At 35.7% G+C, this 22,501-nt stretch overlaps 1 protein-coding gene across 5 annotated transcripts in view; it reads left to right on the plus strand.

Annotated features, from left to right (window-relative positions):
* LOC121733452 (protein spire) overlaps nucleotides 1-22,501 on the plus strand; it is a 142,663-nt gene that overhangs the window by 67,761 nt on the left and 52,401 nt on the right. For all 5 annotated transcript variants that reach the window (XM_042123718.1, XM_042123726.1, XM_042123744.1 and 2 more), the window contains exon 3: nucleotides 15,029-15,155. In XM_042123718.1, the coding sequence (XP_041979652.1) occupies nucleotides 15,029-15,155 (127 nt within the window). The remainder of the gene's footprint in view (nucleotides 1-15,028; nucleotides 15,156-22,501) is intronic.

Consider the following 22,501-nt stretch of genomic DNA (forward strand, 5'->3'; position numbering starts at 1 on the left):
GGGCGCTCTACAATTGATCGGTCACCGATCCTCCAACAATACGCATAGGTTAGTTAATTCATATTATTTTACAGCGTAAGATGGAAAGCGAAAGTCGACTTTCGCCATACAAAATTGGTAGCCGATAAGATATTATTGTGTGTGCCTAAATTGGACCGTTTTACCACTACCTGATATGCTTTTAACGTATGTGATGTGCTTTTGTCTCTTTTCGGCTTCCTGTGTTTATGCTATAATTATTATTATTGTTAGGAACCAATCCATACTTATATTATAATGGGCATTGTCCAAAAAAATCGCATGTACTTTTTATATATTTTTTCGTTAAAATAGGGTATTTTAAGAATATAAATTAAATAATTTTGAAATTCATTGGCTAGTTTTTTCTCAATAAATTTTTAAAGTTTCGCTCTGACGTCATCATCGGCGGCTAATTGACCTCTGTAGTGTTTTAAATTTCCTTTCAATCTTATTTATAATGGCTGGTTCGTCAAATGCAAGTTCTCATTATGTGAAAGCTGATACGAGAAGCTTACCAAAAGTTCTAAACATAATGTTGGTCGAATTTATTGCTAATTTAACGCCAGTGAAGGTCAAACTAAGGTTAAACATATTTGTTCAAAAATATAAGTAACTAATGGGTATTTTTTTCTTTTATATACAGAAAAACGATCACTGACCTTATTCCTCGAAATGTTTTTGTAATGAGCAAAATTTAAAAAAAATGGACAATCCCCATTGCGAAAGTGTGTCTGTCTGTAACTTCTAAACGTCCTAATCGCTTAACCGACTTTACTAAAATTGGGTACGGACTTATGCAGATTGCCACTTCTTTGCCTAATTTTAACAAATTTAGTCACGTGTTTGTTAAGTATTAATCCTAGGAATTACGCAATGCAATAACAAATTTAATTTACAATGGCTGAACAATATTCATATGTTAATTAGGTGAATGTCTTCATAAAACACTGATAGAAATCTTTAAGAAAATGTAACTTTGCATATTATAAACAATTTATATTTCTTAATTTAATTTTTTATTCCCTAAGCTTTGTAGTTAATTATTATAATATTTGCTATTCATATATATATATTTTTTTTATTAAAATTACGTAATCTAATTAATTAATAATTTTAACTCAAGGTGTCAACAATGGCAGAAGTTACTGCATATAGATCACGTCAAAAGACAGGACTCCCTTCCAGCTAAAAGTAATAAATGGATGTAAGATATTTTTTTCAAAATAGGTAAGTACTGTTTCTTGTATCATTTACTCAGTGGGTCAACACCCACCGCTTCCCTCGAGCCTCTGATCAACCTAACTCCGCTTTGTCTGCTTGTTCAGATGGGCCAGCACTGCGGGCAGGACGAATTGGGCTTCCATTCCATTTCGACAGCTGGAAAAGTCTCTCTGTTAATCGCCTGTCACGGCCATGCCATCAGATGCCATGATCAAGGTGCAAGGTGCAGCTTTTCGAAGCAATACCAGGTTTTTATACCTTCCAGGGAGGACTGGGAAAGTAAAATCGCAATCGATGTCCACCCTGGCGATATAGTTTGGTTCACGAATGGATCAAGGAAAGACAACCGTGCGAGAGCCGGATTCTACGAAGGCAGGCCACCAAAAGGCAAATACGCCTGTTTGGGGGAGTTTGCGACCGTGTTTCAGGCTGAGGTCTTCGCTATCCTCGGTTGTTCACTAGAAAGCCTGGAGATGGCCCTAGTTAATACAAATGTTTTTTATCTTCTCCGATAGTCAAGCTGCACTTAAAGCACTGACTGCCGCAGAAGTCTTGTCCAAATCGGTTCTAGAATGCATTGAGACGTTAAACATGATGGGAAGGAACAACAACATCCGACTAGTATGGGTGAATGAAACCGCTGACGAACTGCCTAGGCTTGGGGCCGAGAGTTTCATATATGGCCCAGAACCAGTCTGTGGTATACCTACCAGTACCACAAAGCAAGTGCTCAAGGAATCGGGTCACAGACTAAGCAGGAAGCGATGGGCTGAGACCCCTGGCCTTGAACACTCCAAGGCACTAATTCCTGGCTTCAACAACTATCAGAATCAGTTGGGTAAGAACCAATTAAGTAAGAATCCATACCAGAAGAGTAACTGGGCACTGCAAGCTCAACAAACACGTAAACAGAATGGGTATTTGTAGCATGATGACTTGCAGATTCTGTGAGGAGGAGGATGAAACACCTATTTACCTTCTTCTCGACTGACCCGCTCTACTACAGAGCAGGAACAGGCACCTTGATCGCCACGAATACTTATCCACAGAGGAAATTCGTGGCACCAACCCCAACCATATCGTTCAATTTATGAACAATATTGGGTTGGGGATGATACTCTAAGCTCGAAGGAGTCACAATAGATCCTTATGGGTCGCAGTGACGTCTGGGCTAAGGCAGGCTACAGCGACCTGCCTTCTTAAAAAAAAACATTCACTCAACTTCCAAGAAAAAGAGTAATGTTATGAACCTGCCTAATTAGTATTATCTGTAATTAAATTCGTTCCACCTTTCCCTTCTTATTGTTGTGCAATTCAGTCGTGTCATGTGAAATGCGCCCAAAAAGGTTTCTTTGTGTCTAAAGGTATCAGTTAAAGTGACGGATATCATAGACTATAGAGTCACTCTTGATTTCCATCCCAAGGCCCTCATTAAGTATTCTATGGTGTATCTCTGAACCTACTGTTTTAATAATGAGTATTATGTTTATTGCGTAATAATATTTTCACTTTTCCAACACTGTTAGCATTCGTAATTTTTTATATATCGTGCATTCTGATTAAAACCTACACATATTTGATACGAGTACAGTTTATTCAAAACTACACGTTTCCAGCTACTCCGAACGCGCAAGTTGAAAACGAGCTGTAAACTTTAAGCCCGTCACAGACTTAGCTATAATATATATTAATATACCATACTATAATATATATTTTAGTAGCTACCAGAAATATATATTATAGCTGAGTGTGCGGTCACGCGAAAATTAGTATAGACAATATATAGTAATATGCCTAGCTATAAAAATATTAATATATATTATAGCTAAGTCTGTGACGGGCTTTACTTAGTACTCTACTTTTAGCTCTACCTTAAAGATTTCATCCACACTATATCAACATTTAAAAAAAAGTTTTCCTAGAGCCAATTTGATGAAACAGAGCTGGTCGATTTGAGTATAGATAGACGTAGATAAGTGGATATTCATCGAGAGATCAACGATGAATTTCTTGAAATTGGAATGATTTGATGGTTGCCATTCCTTCCGAGAGGTGTATGGTCAAAAACTAATTTAAAGTGTAGTAAATCCTATCTCGTTAAGAATAAGCGTAGAAAGCGTAATGTACTTGCTTGATTTAAACATAAAGGAGTGATTTGCATGAGGAAGTCTACTCCCGCGCCCGGCGCCGCTCGCTCCGGGAGTGTTTCTACTTCCGCTAGATGGCGCTACTAGTTGCGCAACTGAATAATGAGTGGCTCGTTTACTGTACGTTATCGTTTTGTTGGAGATCATTTATGTATTTACGCGGGCTGTAAAAGTTTAGTATGGTATAAGTTACAAGTAACAAAGTAATGTATACAGATCTATTTATTTACAACTTAATGTCTGCTATTGATTTCACTGCCCATTGGAGAGTTACTATAGATTTAATGGTCATGCCTTTTTATTAGTTTACCTTTTTACGACTGCCAAGTAGAGCTTTCCAGCACGTCGTAATAATTAATTAATACTTAATTGCATACACAATAATTCGATCTTAGCAAAATGAAAACGATTGATAACTTTCTTTAACAATTAACAACTACGCAGTCAACTTGTTAAATGAGGAATTATTGGCTGTATAATATCAAACATAATAAAGGTTGCGCAGTGTATGTGACCCTTTACGATGGTACAGCGATGCTCCATACATTGTGTAACTTCCTCCTGCGACTGCCGGCAGGTGCCACTGTCGCGCGTCATGCAGACAACATAGATCTAGGGTTGCCAGAAGTGTAAAAATAACCGGTCTGAAAATTTGTTTGCGTGCCTGGAAGTAAGGCTGGGAAGTGGGATCTTAGTCTCTACTTTTTCTTTATCTCAAAGGAAACTATAACTTCAAAGTAATTTATGTAATTTTAAGTTGAACAAAAAAAGGCTGAAATAATTAAGTTACTGTCTGTAAAATGGCAATAGTAAATGTTTGCAAATATTAATCTTCGGTGCTTTAGGAAACTTAAAAGGCGTTAGTAAATTAAAAGTACCACAGGTAAACTACCGACTAAGTCACCCTACAAACGGTAATTTTATCTAAGTTAAACAATAACCCCCTTACTAATAAACGTTATAATAAGCTTTGAATTGTTATACAGTGTTTTGTTTCTGTCACACAAGTGACATTTTTAATTGTATTGAAGAAGACAAAACACTGAATAACTATTCAAAGCTTATACAGCGTTTATTAGTAAGGGGGGTAACTCTTTAATAAAATTAATCACCCATCAGTTTAATACGTCCTGATAAACAACCTATAAAACTTTTGGCACAACTTTCCACCTCCGATTAATATTGGTTTATTAATAAGTGTGAAGTTGGCAACCCTACATCGCCATTACATTTTGTTGTGCATCATGCGGTATACCTGCAGTAATATGGAAATCCTTTATGTTGTAATACTGGCATTGGTAATGCACTGCGGTTGAGTTACGTTTTATGGCATAGAGAAATGTATATTATGGTATCCTGTAATTCAAAGCAACTAACCTAGGAATAAGATGTATGATCTAGAAACTAAATGTATAATGTACCTACCTCTATATTATGTTAATAAAAATGATATATATATATATATATATATATATATATATATATACCACATATTATGTTATTCAGTTTTTAGGGTTCCGTATCCAAAGGGCAAAAACGGGACTCTATTACTGATACTTCGATGTCTGTCCGTCTGTCCATCTGTCTCCAGGCTGTAACTCAAGAACGGTAATAGCTAGAGAGTTAAAATTTTCACAGATTATAGATTAATGATTATGTATTTCTGTTGCCGCTATATGCAAAAAATACTTAAAATAAAATAAATTGAATATTAAAGGGTCCTATACAACAAACGTGATTTTTCAAACTTTTTTGCTCGGTATCAATGATGACAACAGGTAGGCTCTTAAAATGTACAAAGTACGCAGTTGTATTCTTTAATAATTAACTAGAGATCGCCCAATGGTCGAAATTCGACGACATTAGGACCTATATTTTGTGAAAAAAAATTTCAACTCTTAACTCTGGGACTCAGCTGAACTCAGACTGGCCGTGTAAGCTTTGTCTAATCTCAGATTCAATAAAAAAACTATAATACATTTTCAATTTGTCAACAGACTTCAACCATAAATAAAAGAGTATAATTTGTATGTATAGGTTAGTCACTCAAAAATCTGTAATTTTTTATAGTGTGTGTGTTGAAGTGTGTGTAATGTTTTATTTGTTAAAAAAATGTATGATAAAAGCATAATTTCAAAATAATATTAGCTCGATGCACTTCTTCACCATATAAACTATAACTGTGCAAAATTTCATTCGCCTACGTTTCCGCATTTTTCGTCAAAAGGGATACAAAGTTTTTGGCTCACGTAGTAATATATAGATAATAAAATTTAAATAAAATAAAAAATTAACGGAGGCTCCCATCCAAAAAACACACAATTTTTTACTATTTTTGCTCTATAATGGTACGGAACCCTTCGTGCGCGAGTCCAACTCGCACTTGGCCGATTTTTTCATACAGAATAGAGCTGAGGAGAATATTCTCGTCTGTGTTTACGATAATTGATGTTTGTGATTCGCTATTTATGTTGCGTTACACAGTTGTCATGACAACGAGCTATGATTTGATTGAATTAAAATGGGCCAGTAGTGTTTGAACATACACAGGGGGTTTTAATTTTTGCAATAGAAAAAATGTATTAGGACTTTTTTAGACACGTATTAAATAAGTACATACTTAAAAGCTTTATTTACTTTATTCACAATAATGTCACTATTAGTGAATAAGACGATAAATAAGCTTTCTGATAATTAATATTGAAATTTATTATTACGATTATTATAAAATTATGTTAATACGAAATAAATAAAAATAATTTCTCGGTTTGATATTAGATAAAAATCTTATTTTTTGGTCGATAAATAAATAAAATAAATAAATAACATATCTAAGTATACATAAAATATATCATTCTGTATAATATTATTTTGTTTGCTGACGTACAACAGTAAGTGACAACGATGGGCGACAAATCAAATTAATCAACAGGCTCAGCCGCTAGTGATGTTGATTATGTCGATAAATTAAAAATGAAACTAGAATTTTCTCTTATATTTGCCGTGGGTTTTTCAATGAGGGTTTTGCACTAATCTGTTTTTCACTGCAACAAGAAGCATGTAACTTGTTACCTGATAAAATAAATGAAATATTAAAAAATGTAGTAATATATTGTAAGGCCCTTAATACCAAAATGAACTGGAAAGCATTGTTTTAACAAAACTAATAAAATTACAATGAAATCTAACTTTATTGATACCTTAAATATATACTACCTGCTCAAAAGCGTTTTCCCTAAAGCTTGTAAAATTGTTTTAATTGCCTGTAACTTCTCGAGACCATTTCGCTCGATAAAACATTTTCTTGTCCGTCCAATTATAAATACTGGATTTCTAATGCGTTTAATAAAGCGGTTCCTAAAGAAACGAGATCGACTCGTTCTCGAAACAGTACCGTGAACCTGCTATTTAAATGCAACATTAGTGCCCACGGCTCGCCCGCATGAAATATTTAAATAGTTATTGTTAAAATAATTTTCAAAATCGGTTTAGTTGAGATTATCCCAAACAAACTGACATACCTACTTGATCCAGTTCCTTTCATAAAAAACTTTAATTTTTTTCCATAAAATGTCAATCCAACGTAAACCTCGATCTAATTTGAAATTGTGTGTCGTATAATATGAGATTTTTTTTGTATTTGATACGAAATGCATTGTGTCGTACAAGGAACGAAGCTGCATTAATATTGCAATAAAATAGTACAATCAGAGTACATATTATTGCTCATAATTTTATCGATAGAGTAACATCTCTAGCCGTTAAATTGCAATTGTGTATTTAATTGCATTTGAGGAATGAGGGCAGCTGTCTCGAACGTTTATGTGTTAGAAAACGCACATAATATGTTCAGCTTTTTATGACGTCAAAGTTTTCTCGCCTCAATTTAATTTCTAGTGAGGAAGAAGCCCGTGATTACGATTTTTACTGCAGGCGGTGGTATGTAGGTTATAAAGTTTCCGCATATCTACGCACTTTCACGTTTTGACGAAAAGAAATATGAGAATTTTAATAGGTTAAAGCTAATCTTATAATAATATTCGGTTTCTGAGATTTTTGACAGGTAAACTATCATTTTATTTTTGATTGGCTAACGTCAAAACATTGATCAAAAACCGACCGTTGAACAGAAAAAACGCTGTCAAAAAACCTCAAAAAATCGGAGACACTCGTCTATAATGTCAACATAAAGTCAACATCGTCATAGGTCCAAAATGTCATAACTTAAATTGTCATCATCAACTTACGCCCACGAAGCAATTTACCAACTAATTTAGATTCAGTATAAAAATTAATACTTATTTAATTTTGCATAATGCAGTTTTTAAAAATTAACTCTTTAACCTTATAAATGATAAAGGTTCCATCGTCTCCATGAACGAAAAACTGTTATTTCCTTTCTACAACATCTGCCCAACAGGAGCGCGATTCTTATACCTCGAACCGGAGATAGTCTTATCTGATTACCTCATATTTGAGTCTGCGCTAAAAGCGATTTTCGGGTTGTAAGAATCGGGCCGTAGAAGCCGATCTAGATTCGATTACGGAGGGAAATAACTTTCCATTTTATATTGTGATCTAGGGCCAATTTTTATACTTTCTCCGCGGTCGAGGGCCGCTCGTGCCCCTGGGCCCTTGTGAGTTGTGACCCGCTCGAGAGAGTGGGTTATCGTCACGGGTCATCGTGACACAATTGAATATAGAGCTAGGTGTGACCTCGCGCGGACCTCCTTTGTTGATGTACACGAACTGCGCTCGCGCCGATCCCCGCGGCGATTTCATTCGATATTAATTAATTTATTAACAGACTTCCAAAAAGGAGGAGGTTATTACCTCCATTAGGCTGTTTAGTGTCAATTCTAACATTACGCCGAGAAACAGCGGTTAATGGACACAGAGTCGTGTAAACGAAAACAACAATAACATTGTAATGGTCGGAAAATAATAACATATTGTGTTTATACTTTATGTTGTAAAAATATCACGCAAAAGCACAAAAACGAGAGTGTAGTCGCCGGTCCGTAATATTTCCTGAGTTTCTTTTGTATTTTTAGGTAGTTTGTGATTTGCGGTAGTTGAGTTTATTTACCCCGAAGAGGCTACGCACGGAACATTGTGGAACAGACAAAACACGTCAAACTGAAATCCTATCAATTTAAAACTATTGACTTCACTTATAGTAATTATTATTGTTAAATATTTCAATTAAGGATACAATAAATTACAGTGACTTCTATTGCAAGTTGCGACTTTCAATAGAGGCTACTTTCTTAGCTTGGGAAGAAAAATGTGTACAGGTAGTGCCGTAGCCCGTAGTGCATTTACATGTCCGCGCGAATATACCACGAATTCCGAATCTGATTCGCCACTTACTGCCGCCGTTAAAACTTATTGGGCCGTTGTCACGAAACATATTTCTGAATTCCGTTCGGAATGTCGTAACTTGTGGTGATTAGACAACTGTTACGCCATGGATGTAACCATAGAGTAAGAAGATGCGCCTAAAGTGCGCAATAGTTTGTGTCACTTTTCTAATTGAGATAGGACTTATGACTAATGACTGAATACGCAACCTCTTCAGCGTCAAAACTCTACCTTAAGTACCTGCAGCTTAAGGTAGAGTTTTTACGCTAAAGCCTGCTGGTTATTGGCATTGACGTATTTATCTTCTAGGGAGGCGTGACCCCCTAGATGAGATGGCCAGTAAAATAGAGCGTTTGAAGTTCATTAGTCCTGGGGTGGAGTATTTTGAGATGGTCCGTGCTGATTTATTAAGAGCATAGAATAGAGCTTTAATTTCATGACAACAGTAATACAGTAAATTAGAACATTTATAAGTGGGTTTGTCAGCATTAGATAAGGATTATAGAGGTCATAATTTTTCCTCAATTTAACTAAGTCCTAAACTGAGATTTATGTCACGATTTTTTTGTAAATCTGGAATAGTCTTAGGTTTTTTATCGGTCAACCAGAATCTGATGGCAAAAAGTGAGAAAATAAATTGATTCTAGCAGTACCGGGGTAATTGGTATTAAACATTTTGATACTTTTTCCCCTACCCCCTCCCCTCCTAGACGTCAGGACTTTTAGTATACTTACAGTTTTGTCCCTGATCACCCTTAATAAGTTCCTGCAGAAATCGCTAAGGTTCTCGCTCATGCGTTCTCTAACTTCTTTGTTGACTGAACTACAAGGCACATCTATCGTATGATCTTACATCTATCGTATGATCATTGTGAAAAACGGCGGTTTTCCACGCGTCGAGTAGCGGGACCTGATTGTTGTGACGCTAATGGAACATCTTATTGCAGCTGTTGTGACTTGTGACTGGACGATGACGTGACGAGACGGAATCACTTCCTATACAATCATCACCGTGTCATCTGTTGATAAGTGCTATCATTACCAATGAGCGAACAATCGGGCCGTGTAGCATGCAATACAATTTATAAAACATCACTTTATTATTTTATTACAAACTAGCGACCCGCCCCGGCGCGGCGTCGCACGGGTATAAAATATATTATAGCCACTGAAAAAATGATTAAAATCGATAGCCTATGATCCTTCACGTGGTCTACTTCTTATCTGCGCCAAATAACATAAAAATTGCTCCAATAGTCCCTTTCAAATAATTTCCCCAGGTTTTCCCACATTCTTCTATTAGTCTTAGTGAGATAAAATATAGCCTATAGCCTTCCTAAATAAATGGGCTATCGAACACTGAAAGAATCATCAAAATCCGTTGCGTAGTAATGAAGATTAAAGGGAACAAAGGGACATGAGGGAAAAAGCAACATTGTTTTATAATATTATTTATATAATAATAACATAATTAATATCTATGGACGCTTCATATATATGTTGCTCGCTTGATTACTCCTAACATAGTTTATTGTGTGCGGCCCGGGCATTTTCAGGGGTAAAACTTATTGATGTAATTTTCTGTGTTTATTATCTCCAAACCGAATTTCATCCATATCAGATCAGCGGTTCAAGCATAAAGAGGTAATAACAGTTTGGATGATGAACTCGATAAAATCAGCAATATAATAGTTCTAAATAAAATGTACAAATCAGTCTGTTACGTTGGTATACCAATTGGACACTAAACAAATACTATTACTAGTTTAGCAATTCCAAATTTGGCGTGCCCCTTTTAAAATTCATTGCACGCCAGACCCAGAGGTCTAGGAACTATTAATAAGACATTGTTGTGCGTTCAGGAAGGGTATTGTGAAAGTTAATAAGGAAATAAACGAATATTAAAATAGGGATTTTTTTTTAAATGAAATAAGGGGGGCAAACGAGCAAACGGGTCACCTGATGGAAAACAACTTCCGTCGCCCATGGACACTCGCAGCATCAGAAGAGCCGCAGGTGCGTTGCCGGCCTTTTAAGAGGGAATAGGGTAATAGAGGAGGGTATGGGAAGGGAAGGAAATAAGGGAGGGTAAGAAAGGGAATAGGGTAGGAGATTGGGCCTCCGGTAAACTCACTCACTCGGCGAAACACAGCGCAAGCGCTGTTTCACGCCGGTTTTCTGTGAGAACGTGGTATTTCTCCGGTCGAGCCGGCCCATTCGTGCCGAAGCATGGCTCTCCCACGATGAAAGTTTGTATATAATAATACTTCTTAACGCGAGCGAAGCCGCGGGTAAAAGTAGCTCGTAGATTATAACAATGGGCATTGTCCAAAAAAAATCACATGTACTTTTTATATTTTTTTTCGTTACAATAGGGTATTTTAAGAATATAAATTAAATAATTTTGAAATTCATTGGCTAGTTTTTTGTCAATAAATTTTTAAAGTTTCGCTCTGACGTCATCATCGGCGGTCAATAATTGACCTCTGCAGTATGTTTTTTCCTTTCAATCTTATTTATAATGGCTGGTTCGTCAAATGCAAGTTCTCATTATGTGAAAGCTGATACGAGAAGCTTACCAAAAGTTCGAAACGTAATGTTGGTCGAATTTATTGCTAATTTAACGCCATTGAAGGTCAAACAAAGGTTAAACATATTTGTTCAAAAATATAAGTAACTAATGGGTATTTTTTTCGTTTATATACAGAAAAACGATCACTGACCTTATTCCTCGAAATGTTTTTGTAATGAGCAAAATTAAAAAAAAAATGGACAATCCCCATTAAAAACGGAAATTAATATGTACTCATATTATCTATACATCTGTACATATAAATAAAATTGGAGTGTCTGTTTGTAATATTGAAAGAACCGTTTTTTACTAGATGCATATGAATGTATATAGGGTACATACACCAAAACAACATTTTTTACAATTTTTGTCTGTCTGTATGTCTGTTTGTTTGTTCCGGCTAATCTCCGAAATGGCTGGACCGATTTTGACGGGACTTTTATTGGCAGATAGCTGATGTAATAAGGAGTAACTTAGGCTACTTTTTAACTGACTTCCAAAAATGAGGACATGTTTTTACATTTTTTAATTTTTACCTATGTATTTTACATTTTGTTGACGCGGACGAAGTCGCGGGTAATAGCTAGTCTTTAATAATCTTATATGTCAGTACGTAATTTAAAGTAAATTATTATAAAGTCAAATTTTGCTATCGTAACACACTATACCGCGAAGTAGCGTAGTTTTATTTATGTGTGTGCGTAAGTACAAATAAAATTGTTTCTTGGTGTGCGCTTTCTTAGTTATTCTTCCGATCGTATTTTTGACCAAAATTGTATGAGGTAATTTAGCTACTATCTGATTTGTATTGTTTGTGTAGAGTTGCAGAACGTAGAGCTGGTTGTGATTGAGCGCCTTCAGTTGCGTACATTTACACAACCGTCATCATATTGTACGCATTTGCATACAATGCTGCTGTGTGTGTGTATTTCGGTAGGATGTATTAGCTACCGTGGATTAGTAGAAAAATAACAGAAGCAGTAGGTCAAAAAACAAGGCCACTATTTCCTCTCAAAGGTATCTAGTGATTACCAAATTAGGCACAAGATGATGTTTTTGTAGGAAGTATATTATTGTGTCTTAGGCCGGTATAAATAGTCAGTACTTAAGATGCGACCCGGTCTCAAGACGCGGTTGGGCTCTGTGATTGGTCCAAATTTTGACAGCCAACCAATCACAGAGCCTGAACCGTGTCTTGAGACCGAGATGCCTCTTGAGTACTGACTATTTATACCGGCCTTAGAAGCTTTTCGTGCGCACTATTTATTTTAAAAATGTTGAACCTCAAACTATCCAATTTTGTTATTTGCCATAAAATATTTTCAAATTACTATTATCATTGTCATTTTTATAAACTTTTACTATCTCAAGACCTCCGTCACGACTTTTCCCCTAAACTGTTTTAAAAGTTTTTTTGATTTTTTTAATACGCTACTTAAGGTCTTTTACCTTTCATGTAAAATTATTTTTGTAAACAGCGTGCTCTTAAAACTCTCAATCACTTTTCAATGAAGCACCAATTTTGTTTAGAGGTTAGAGGTTTGGTTGTATAATAATAACGTAGGTATAAAATTAAATATTAATAAAAGTAAATATAGCTATCAGCTAGTCAATTGAAGAAAGAAAAACCTCAGAACTGATACTTTTTGTGTAAAAAAAATAATAATGCAAATGTTTGCTTTGTAATCTGGGAGCACGGCAGTGCTCCAGCCAAGCTTTTTAGCAAAGGCACGGCCGTAGCATACTTTTCTCGAAGCGGTTCGCGGCTTTTTCACACCCCCTTTATCTTCGATGTTAACAAAGCTAGGGATTTAAAATTTCGGTGACTAGGAGCAAGTATTAAAACTAGCTTAAACTCCAAATTACATAACATTTTGATAAATAGTTTAATAGTTACGGATGATCAAAGTTACTACATTTTGTCACTCACTGACTGACAGATCATCAAAATTCTAAGGTACTTCTAGCAGAGTTAGAACCTTGAAATTTGGCAACAAGGTAGGTCATTATCCACAATGAAAGGGAAAATTATGAAACTGGCCAAGTGCGAGTCGGACTGGCGTACATAGGGTTCCCTACCGTAAATTTGTATGGGAGCCCCCCTTAAATCACAAGTTTATGTACTTTTTATTACTTATTATTAAAGTTGAAATACAATAAAGTATTTTCTGAAATTTTCAAAAACCTTACTTTTACCATTATGGATATAGAGCAAAAAAGGGCAAAAAAACGTGTTTGTTGTGTGAGACCCCCGATTAATCATTTATTTTATTTTAGTTGGACTATTAGATTTTATAGCGGCAATAAAAGTACATAATTTGTAAAAAATTAAAATATCTAGTTGTTGCGGTTCTCGAGATCTAGCCTCGTGACACACGGACGGACGACAGACAGACAGCGAAGTCTAGACTCATTAGGAATAGGCTCCCGTTTTCATCCTTTGGGCAAGGAAACCTAAAAAATGAAAAGTATAATATAACTTTATTAAATAAAAGAAAAGATTTTAATGTTTGTGGCTTTGCAAGAACATTAAAAATGAGTTTCGACTTGATAATAATTATTTTACGTACAAAAGGAAAAATAGTGTTAACAAAGTTAACAAAGAAACTTAATTAAATTCTTCTTAAAAAAAAAGACTTCTTTTTACATTTAATGTTTTGGTGGGATTAAATATTACGCGTGCCGTCAAGTACCTGTGATTTGTGACTGAGTGACTCATTAACAGCTATAGCTTGGTCCAAGTTATGAACTGTACATAATATTTATAAATTCGTGACAGAAGGCAGCCTGCTCGTTATTATGTGTGCAGTGTACTTAACTACTTACTATGTAACATATTAATTTTATACTAATTTTGCTATTTTAATCGAACACTTATACAGTTTTGGCCATCGACCCAGTCCAGATATCTCACCAACAGCAAAAGTGTATGTCATCTATGTAAGTTTTTTATGATATCTCCTAAATGCATTGAAATCACATCGATTAGAAATAACAAAATTGAAACGTGTTAAAAATAGCTAAATTTTAACGTAGCGGTTCAGAGTTCAAAAAATGTGGCGGCCGCGTCGACAGCTACTTTAGGCGATTTATCTTTATATAGTGTCAATACTCACTATATTCTACAATATATCTAAATCAGAGACCCGTCATTTCTTTGCAATCAATTATTTTGGAATGTTAGTTCTTCTTCCACTTCCACCACAGTGGGAGGATGCACCCAGCATAACTATCGAGTATCGGAGGCACGGTTTGGAACGGCTGCCGATCCATTGTTCGCGTTGCACAATCACACCACACCGATTCTAAACAGGTCAATGCCTACGGAATCTGCGCATCTATTAATTGTTTAATTACAAATATCGGTTTGTGTGTCACAAATCAAATGGAATCTGGCAACGAATACGTTGCAAAATGTCTCTAAAGCTTATGATCATTCGTGGATGGTGTTGGTTGCACTGTAAATGTTGCGAATATTGAATGCAATAAGAAATGCATACAAAATCAATTTTATGAAAAACATAAATGTTATTAGATCCAAGTTCTATAAAGGACAAAACGATGAATTAAAATATTATAATAGGTCGGCACCTATCCGGTACTAGCACACATTAAGTTTTGACTTGGCCAGAACGTGAGCTCGTCTTCCTCCTTATAGAATACCAATAACATAATCTTTAACTTCAATATTCTTTGTTTGCAGTTGGTGGTGAACCTAGCGATGGTGGTGTACCACGCGCTTGACTACACGCACGGTGAGGACGAGGAGCGGCTCATCTCGCCCGACCTGGAGGGACTCATCACTGAGATGACGTCGGGGAACATCGCTGGTGAGTTGAGCCATCACTGTCAAGCCCAGTTATGCGTTATTATAATGCAACCTTCGGTAAAAGTGTAGCAGCGGCTCATCTCATCCTACCTGGAGAGAGCTATCGCTGTCAAACGCAACAGTGTACCGTGCGAAGAAGTCGAGCTCTGCGCTCATTCAAACTGAAGAGGCTTGTCACTATGATGGTGCCTAAGAATATTGCTGGTAAGATCCCTCTTTCCCGAAATTTCATAATATTAATTATTATGATCTGAAACCGTCACCGTCCGTAATTTGTTATTTTTTGAAGTTAAAATCGCAGCCTGATTCTTTTACAAGATTTTTGTGCCCTTAACGCCTCTATCGTGCGTATCGCAGACACAATAGATTTTCAATTATTGTTATGCGGCAGCCGGCTGCCGCTTGGGGATTGATGTGTTAATTTAGTAAGTGAGTGTAGTTCTCGAAAAACGCAGATGTTTAAATTTCCTTCTAAACATGAAATAGTTGTTTGTAATGTCAAAGTTAGCATTTTATGACGCAGCTAAGCAGTTACAAATTACAAATGGTTATGAGGTAGTTACACAGAAGAGTCTTAAAGATTTTCGCTATAAGCAATATAATATGACCATTTTAATAACACGTGACAGAAATTCCGTTCAATTTCATGTTACTTTCTCCAGGACCTATCCATCAAAGCCAAATTGTCCGTCATGAGCGAACATCGGTTTTTCATATCGATTAGATTGCTCGACGATGGATACAAACCGACCGACCAAATCAAATTGGTCTCCCACGATTCAATACGTTTTCATAAAACCGTAGTTTTCGTATGTTTCTCTATTTCTACAAATTTATACAATCGTTATCTGGCTAGTTTCTGTGAAATTGGAGAATATGAATCATTTTTTCCGTGTGAAATATTTGATGAGATGGTAGCTAGAGCTGGCTCGAATTAAGATCATACGGTAGATACTGTATTTCCAATTGATGCCAGTTGTTAATTTGTAGCAAATGTAATTGCCAGCGTGGTGATTTCGTTTTCCGATTCAATTTAAAGGCCTTTTTCCAGTAAATTGATTTGTGTTTATTTAGCTCTCGCTGCGATTCAGATGAACGGGCGTGCGTGCAAAAAGGCATTTCTGTGATCATTACCTTTTCCATTACCGTTAGGTTCACGTAAAAATAAATTGCTTTGACCGTGTAATTTAATATTAACATGGAGTCAGTTTTTAATATTTGTAGCATGGAGTGAACAATTTGGTGCTTTTATAGTCTGCTCTCTTTATGTAGATTGTATAAGTATGCCAAATGCCCGTAATGTTTTGTTTATTTTTATTATTTCAATAATCTATACTAGAGATCGCCCAATTGACTTCATCATAGTTTTTTTCAATTCTTGTCTCTGGGACTCAGCTGATCTCAGACTGGCCGTTTAAGCATTGTCTAATAGTATCTAAAATGAAATAAAAAAACAAAAATCCATTTTCAATTTGTCAACTTGTTGTCAACAGACTTCAACCATAAAAAAAAAGAGTATAATTCGTATGTATAGGCTTGTCACTCAAAAATCTGTCATTTTTCCTAGTAGTAGTGTCGTTGTGTGTGTAACGTTTTATTTGTTAAAAATATATATGGTAAAAGCATCATTTTAAAATAATATTAGCTCAATGCACTCCTTCACCATATAAACTATAACTGTGCGAAATTTCATGCACCTATGTTACCCCATTTTTCGTAAAAAGGGTCACAAAGTTTTTCTCTCACGTATTAATATATAGATATTAATATTACGCAAGCGAAAAACTTTGTGTCCCTTTTGACGAAAAATGCGGAAACGTAGGTGAATGAAATTTTGCACAGTTATAGTTTATATGGTGAAGGAGTGCATCGAGCTAATATTATTTTGAAATTATGCTTTTATCATACATTTTTTTAACAAATAAAACATTACACACACTACACAACGCACACTCAAGAAGATGACAGATTTTTGAGTGATAAACATGTACATACGAATTATACTTTTTTATTTATGGTTGAAGTCTGTTGACAACAAGTTGACAAATTGAAAATGGATTATAGTTTTTTTTTATTGAATCTTAGATACTATTAGACAATGCTTACACGGCTAGTCTGAGATTAGCTGAGTCCCAGAGACAAGAGTTGAAAAAATATATGATAAAGTCAATTTTTTTTTACAAAATATAGGTAGTAGTCCTAATATCGTTGAAATTAAGGTCGAATTTCGACCATTGGGCGATCTCTAGTTTTAATAAATACAAAACTTAACCAAAGAATGAATGATATTTAATAATTACTTTTATAATTAATAAACGAAACGTATTTAACCTTTCCCGTCAAGCCCTAAGCGGTCAAATCCGACCGCGATAACAATAGAATAACAATAGATTTCCAAAAATCCGCGATCGAGGGATTACAATTCATAAAAATCTGGAAACCATTCTCTTTACGTTTTGTAATGAACTCAATCAGAGCCGCAGACAATTTTCACAGATACTTAAACAGTTAAGTAGCAAATTAGTAGTTGCAAAATTCTATTTGTTTGAGAATTGAGGGTATTGCAATTTAGATAACATAATGGTTGTGTAAGCTGCTAATGAGGGAGGAAGTGCAACACTAGCCACAGGTAGGTACTCGTAAGTTGAACCTTACAAATCTCTTATCAACAACAATAGCGAGAAGATCCCCACATTTACATACTCGATGCGTTCCGGATCTTGGCAAACCGTGCGATTTCCGGTCATTATGTTTGATATTGAGAATAGGCGCTAATGGTGTACTGTAATCTAGAATATTTTAGGTGAAAACTTGCAAGGGGCAATGAGTAAAAGAAATATACCTACTTAAGGCGAGGATAAACCCCAATTTGTTATTCCGTGACTCCCGGTTTACCTAGTTCCAATATAATAACAAAAATGTAAAAAATATGAGATGTAGAAGAGAAGCACAATATTTAAAATACCTTAAACCATAAACATTTTACGTAATACTTTGGCTGTAATTAATTTACAAACTCACCTCCGACAAAAATCCATTTCATCAAAATATAAGTATTAACTAGGGAAATTATACATTTTATCTGAATAAATTGTTAGTAAATCTATATTAAAATCTTCTGAACCGAACAATTTTGTTTCTTAATGTTTATTTCCAAAGATATTTAAAAAAAAAACATGAAAAATAGAGAAGATCCGCCCCTAGTCACTACAGTTTTATGCTAAGCTAAAATGAATCTTATTGCGATGCGTATAAGCTTGGTCTTTGGTTGTGTGCAAGGTTAAGGTTTTGGATTGAGATTGATCCCCCCCCCCCCCCCCCCCCCGCCTTAATCATCGATTTTGTTTTGAGTACTCAGGGGTAAACCGAACATTTGATTTTTCAAGGCAAACGTTTCGATATTTAATTAATAGTCAACTAGTAAGCGGGTAGTAAACTAAGGTATAGTTAATTTTAATCAATAAATAAAGCCGACACGTAGTGTTGCCGTGTTCCTAGTGTCATAACGCTTTACTATTATTACGAATGTAAATAAGGTCTAGCGCAAACATTTATTTAATCCAGCCCTCGAACAACACGGAATTATGTTGTTAATTTAAACTTTCTCCCGACATTGTCGCGTGTCAACATCGTTATGCTCACAATTGACCATTATAATGTGGCGTATGACATTTTAGGTCTCGTGGTTTATTAGCGACCTCTGCCCCACCGGCGGTCCCCGCGCCGACCGGGGCGCCTCCCACCGTGTTAGCTCACAATGCAATGAGACAATCCGTTCCGCCTGCATTTCACCACCCTTTCTAACTCTCACGTTCAATCTAAATTGAGTTGTCATATTTTCTGCTTTCGACGTGCTTTTTGCGGCAATCGATGTTTCAATACCGACTTTAGCTGCATGTTCGCGGAGTCGCGGAAGAAACTCCTCGGACGTTTACGAATTTATTGCGTTATAATCGCTGGGACCGGAAAGTTTACCGTTTGATATCGCTCGTAATTTTATGCCGATCTGCAATGCACCTGTTGAAGCAATTTGTTGCAATATGTAACGACGTCTGCTATACGTTGCTTATTCCCTCCAAACATGCACGCTCTGGCTGCAGAGCGAAGAAAAGTTTCAGCTGCAAGTTCTAATATTATGCTAGTATGCATAATATTAGAACTTGCAGCTGAATCTTCTTTTTTTACATCTCGTCGTATCCATACTCTAATTGAAAATAATTAATTGGATATAACATAACACTTTCTAGCTTCCTAATATTGTCTTAGATTAATTTATATTCAAGTTTAGTTTAATTTGCTTTCTATTTAAATTTTATTTTGAACGCTTAAAATATTGTTCACTTTAAATTGAATAATTAAGTCTCATTATCTATTTAAATAAGCTTGTTACAACTAGCTCTGAACGTATAATTTTGGTAGAAAAATTGTAGAGTATTTGGAAATTGCTTGTAATGTTGCTACTACATGGTACTTAAAGCGAAACGTTTGTATTTTATAGCGATATTTAATTTGATATGGTATTATTAATTAGAGCGTAATTGAGAAACAGAATATTAAGGCGCTATTGCATTACTATCGTGTTCATCATCATCGTTACCAACACCATCATGTTTCTGTGCTCAACTTAGCTCGAGTCATACAATATTAATTCTGGTTAGACAAACACTGTTCATTTCAGCAAACAGTCAACAGCAATAAAACTTTACACATGATACATCCTTTCACAAATTCCGTAAAACCTAAACTTTTAGTGCCTCTCACTTTTTATTTGTTTTGAATGGTGGTTTATCTCGTGTGAGTTCGTAACCGGTTATCAGAGATCCTAAATATTGGGTCAGTGTGTCAGTGTGTACAGGTCAATCTCCAATACCTGAGGCAGGTGATCGGACGTATCGCACGACACCCATCTCACCTGATGGACCATTGTTTATTTCATTGCCAATATTATCGTTTGATTTGAAGTGGACAGTTGATATGCAACTTTTGTTATTGTTACGATAGAAAGTATTGATGGTATTGAGTTTGATGGTCACGAATTCAATTTTTAAGTTCGAAAGTAACGTTGTTATGCTTATGCAGCATTATTATCAAATTTAAGACCCCCTAAACGAGTCTCTTAACTCTAAAGAATATGATTTTTGTGTGTACGAAATATACATATAAAATTTTAGAAAATGTTATTTGGATTACGCCGTGCGTAATATTATCTTGTGTAAAGGATAATGGTATGTATTTGAAAAGTTGCTAAGTAATTAAAATATTAATTAACCAACTTACCAATTACATAGGAATTTATGAAATAAAATTCTATTTCAGTCGCTAACAATAAAGAAATTGACATTTATTAAAATAAGAGTTAGGGGGTCCGAAAGATGTCCATTGTCCAAATCAACAAAGGTATCCGCAAGACCAACACAATGGCAAGGTCAGGAGGAACACAAAAAAGAAGAAAGTTGACTCGATTCTTTTATCGTTGCCTACGTATGCAGATCTGGCGATCTACACGATTTTCCCACGGCTCCGTACAGTCGACCAGCTAACTTATCTTAATAACAGAGAGCAACTGATGAAAGATATTGCTAATAAAGTGAATCGCATAAAATAAAACCGAGCCCGTTAAGGTCTGAGAAATGGAAACAATAACGTTGCCATTGACCCAGAGAAATCGACGGAGCCGAGAGTAATAGACCGGACATCATTATTAGTTATCACACGAGTCGTGGTTATGAGCCTTTGTATTATTCACAAATTACACGTTTATACCGAATCGTATTTTTAAACACCGAGCGAGGTGTTGTTTGGTATAATTTGTGCTACGATTTATTGTTCTGATTCAAATTAAGTGTCGATTGAGAGAGTCGAAAGACTGCTGATTTACTCTTGTTATTGTCGTTAATGTTCGGTCCTATTTTAAGAATTTTTTAAAATTCAGATCAGGGGAGCTAAGATTTGGAATTGCTCCTGCTGCTTAGTAAAATTTGAATATTTCTTTGGTAGTTCTATTTTCGTATCGTATCGTTTTCTTTATGCGCGGGTAAAACGTTTTTAGAATGTTTATCTTAACAAGTTGATGTTTGGCTGATTTCGCGGCGAGTTTTGAATGGTCCGTTAAATTTTACGTGTAAACAATTGCAAATGCCTTTGTAACATGTTTAATTCGATAAACTTTAACAATTTATAATCTTTTTATTAATTGCATTTCTCTTTGAATGTCTATATTTGATAGAAAGGAATTTTATAAGCTACTAGCTCTGCCGGTAAACTTTGTGTCACTTTAAAACCTTCCCTGAGCTTCAAGGATTATTTTAAGACTAAAATTACCCAATTCGGTTCAGCCGTTATCGAGTTATAGCGTTACTAACACAATTGAAGATCCATTTTTATATATATACAGTAGAGCTGTTACAGGAATAGGACGTAACCTAATACATATAATATAATATGTATGCTATTAGCATGAACTATGAATGCATTGCCAAATTTGTTGATTATCTTAATCTTGGGTGTCCTGAATCTTGATGAGATTTCGTCACCAGCGCGACATATATGCGAGAATGTGACGCATAGTCTGCATGTGTGGGCTTACTTGTCTATTGTTTTAGGCTATGTTGCTACCGAAATTATGTAAAATTGCTGTGTTACAATGTTCTATTATTATTCAAACATAACACAAACTACACGATATTGTGTCTTCTTTACATTGCAGAGTAATAGCAGGTTATGTTATTGAAAACTGAGTTTCTGTGTTGTTTATACCTATACCAATTTATGAGATAACTAGCTGTCCCGGCAAACGTTGTTTTGCCATAAAATTATTTTTCCCTATTTTCCTGCTTTTCTCTGACTTTTTTTTTCTATACACCTCACGGAGCCCGAGACCTTTCCAACGAATGCAAAACCGTGGAAATCGGTTCGTACGTTCTGGAGTTATAGCGCCAGGAAGGAAAACCGAAGGAAAATGTAATTCTAGTGTTTCGCCATAAAGCACGCTGCTCGATTCAAATCAATACTTGAACCATTTCTTCTTGCACTTTGAAGATTATTAATGTGCGCGTGCGCGTGTGCGTGTGCGTGTGCGTGTGCGTGTGCGTGTGCGTGTGCGTGTGCGTGTGCGTGTGCGTGTGCGTGTGCGTGTGCGTGTGCGTGTGCGTGTACGTGTACGTGTGCGTGTGCGTTATTAAAATGTGCACTCGCATAAAACCACCAAATATAATAATAGTGCCTGAACTTTCGAGACATAGACAATAGCTCAAAGAGTATATAACCACTACGTATGAATAGCTTATCAAGAAAAATCATAGACAACCTATAAAAAGACATTTACACTTTTGTTAACCTATAGATTTT

Source organism: Aricia agestis, chromosome 1 (genome assembly GCF_905147365.1).
Source record: "Aricia agestis chromosome 1, ilAriAges1.1, whole genome shotgun sequence".
NCBI classification, from domain to species: Eukaryota; Metazoa; Arthropoda; class Insecta; order Lepidoptera; family Lycaenidae; genus Aricia; species Aricia agestis.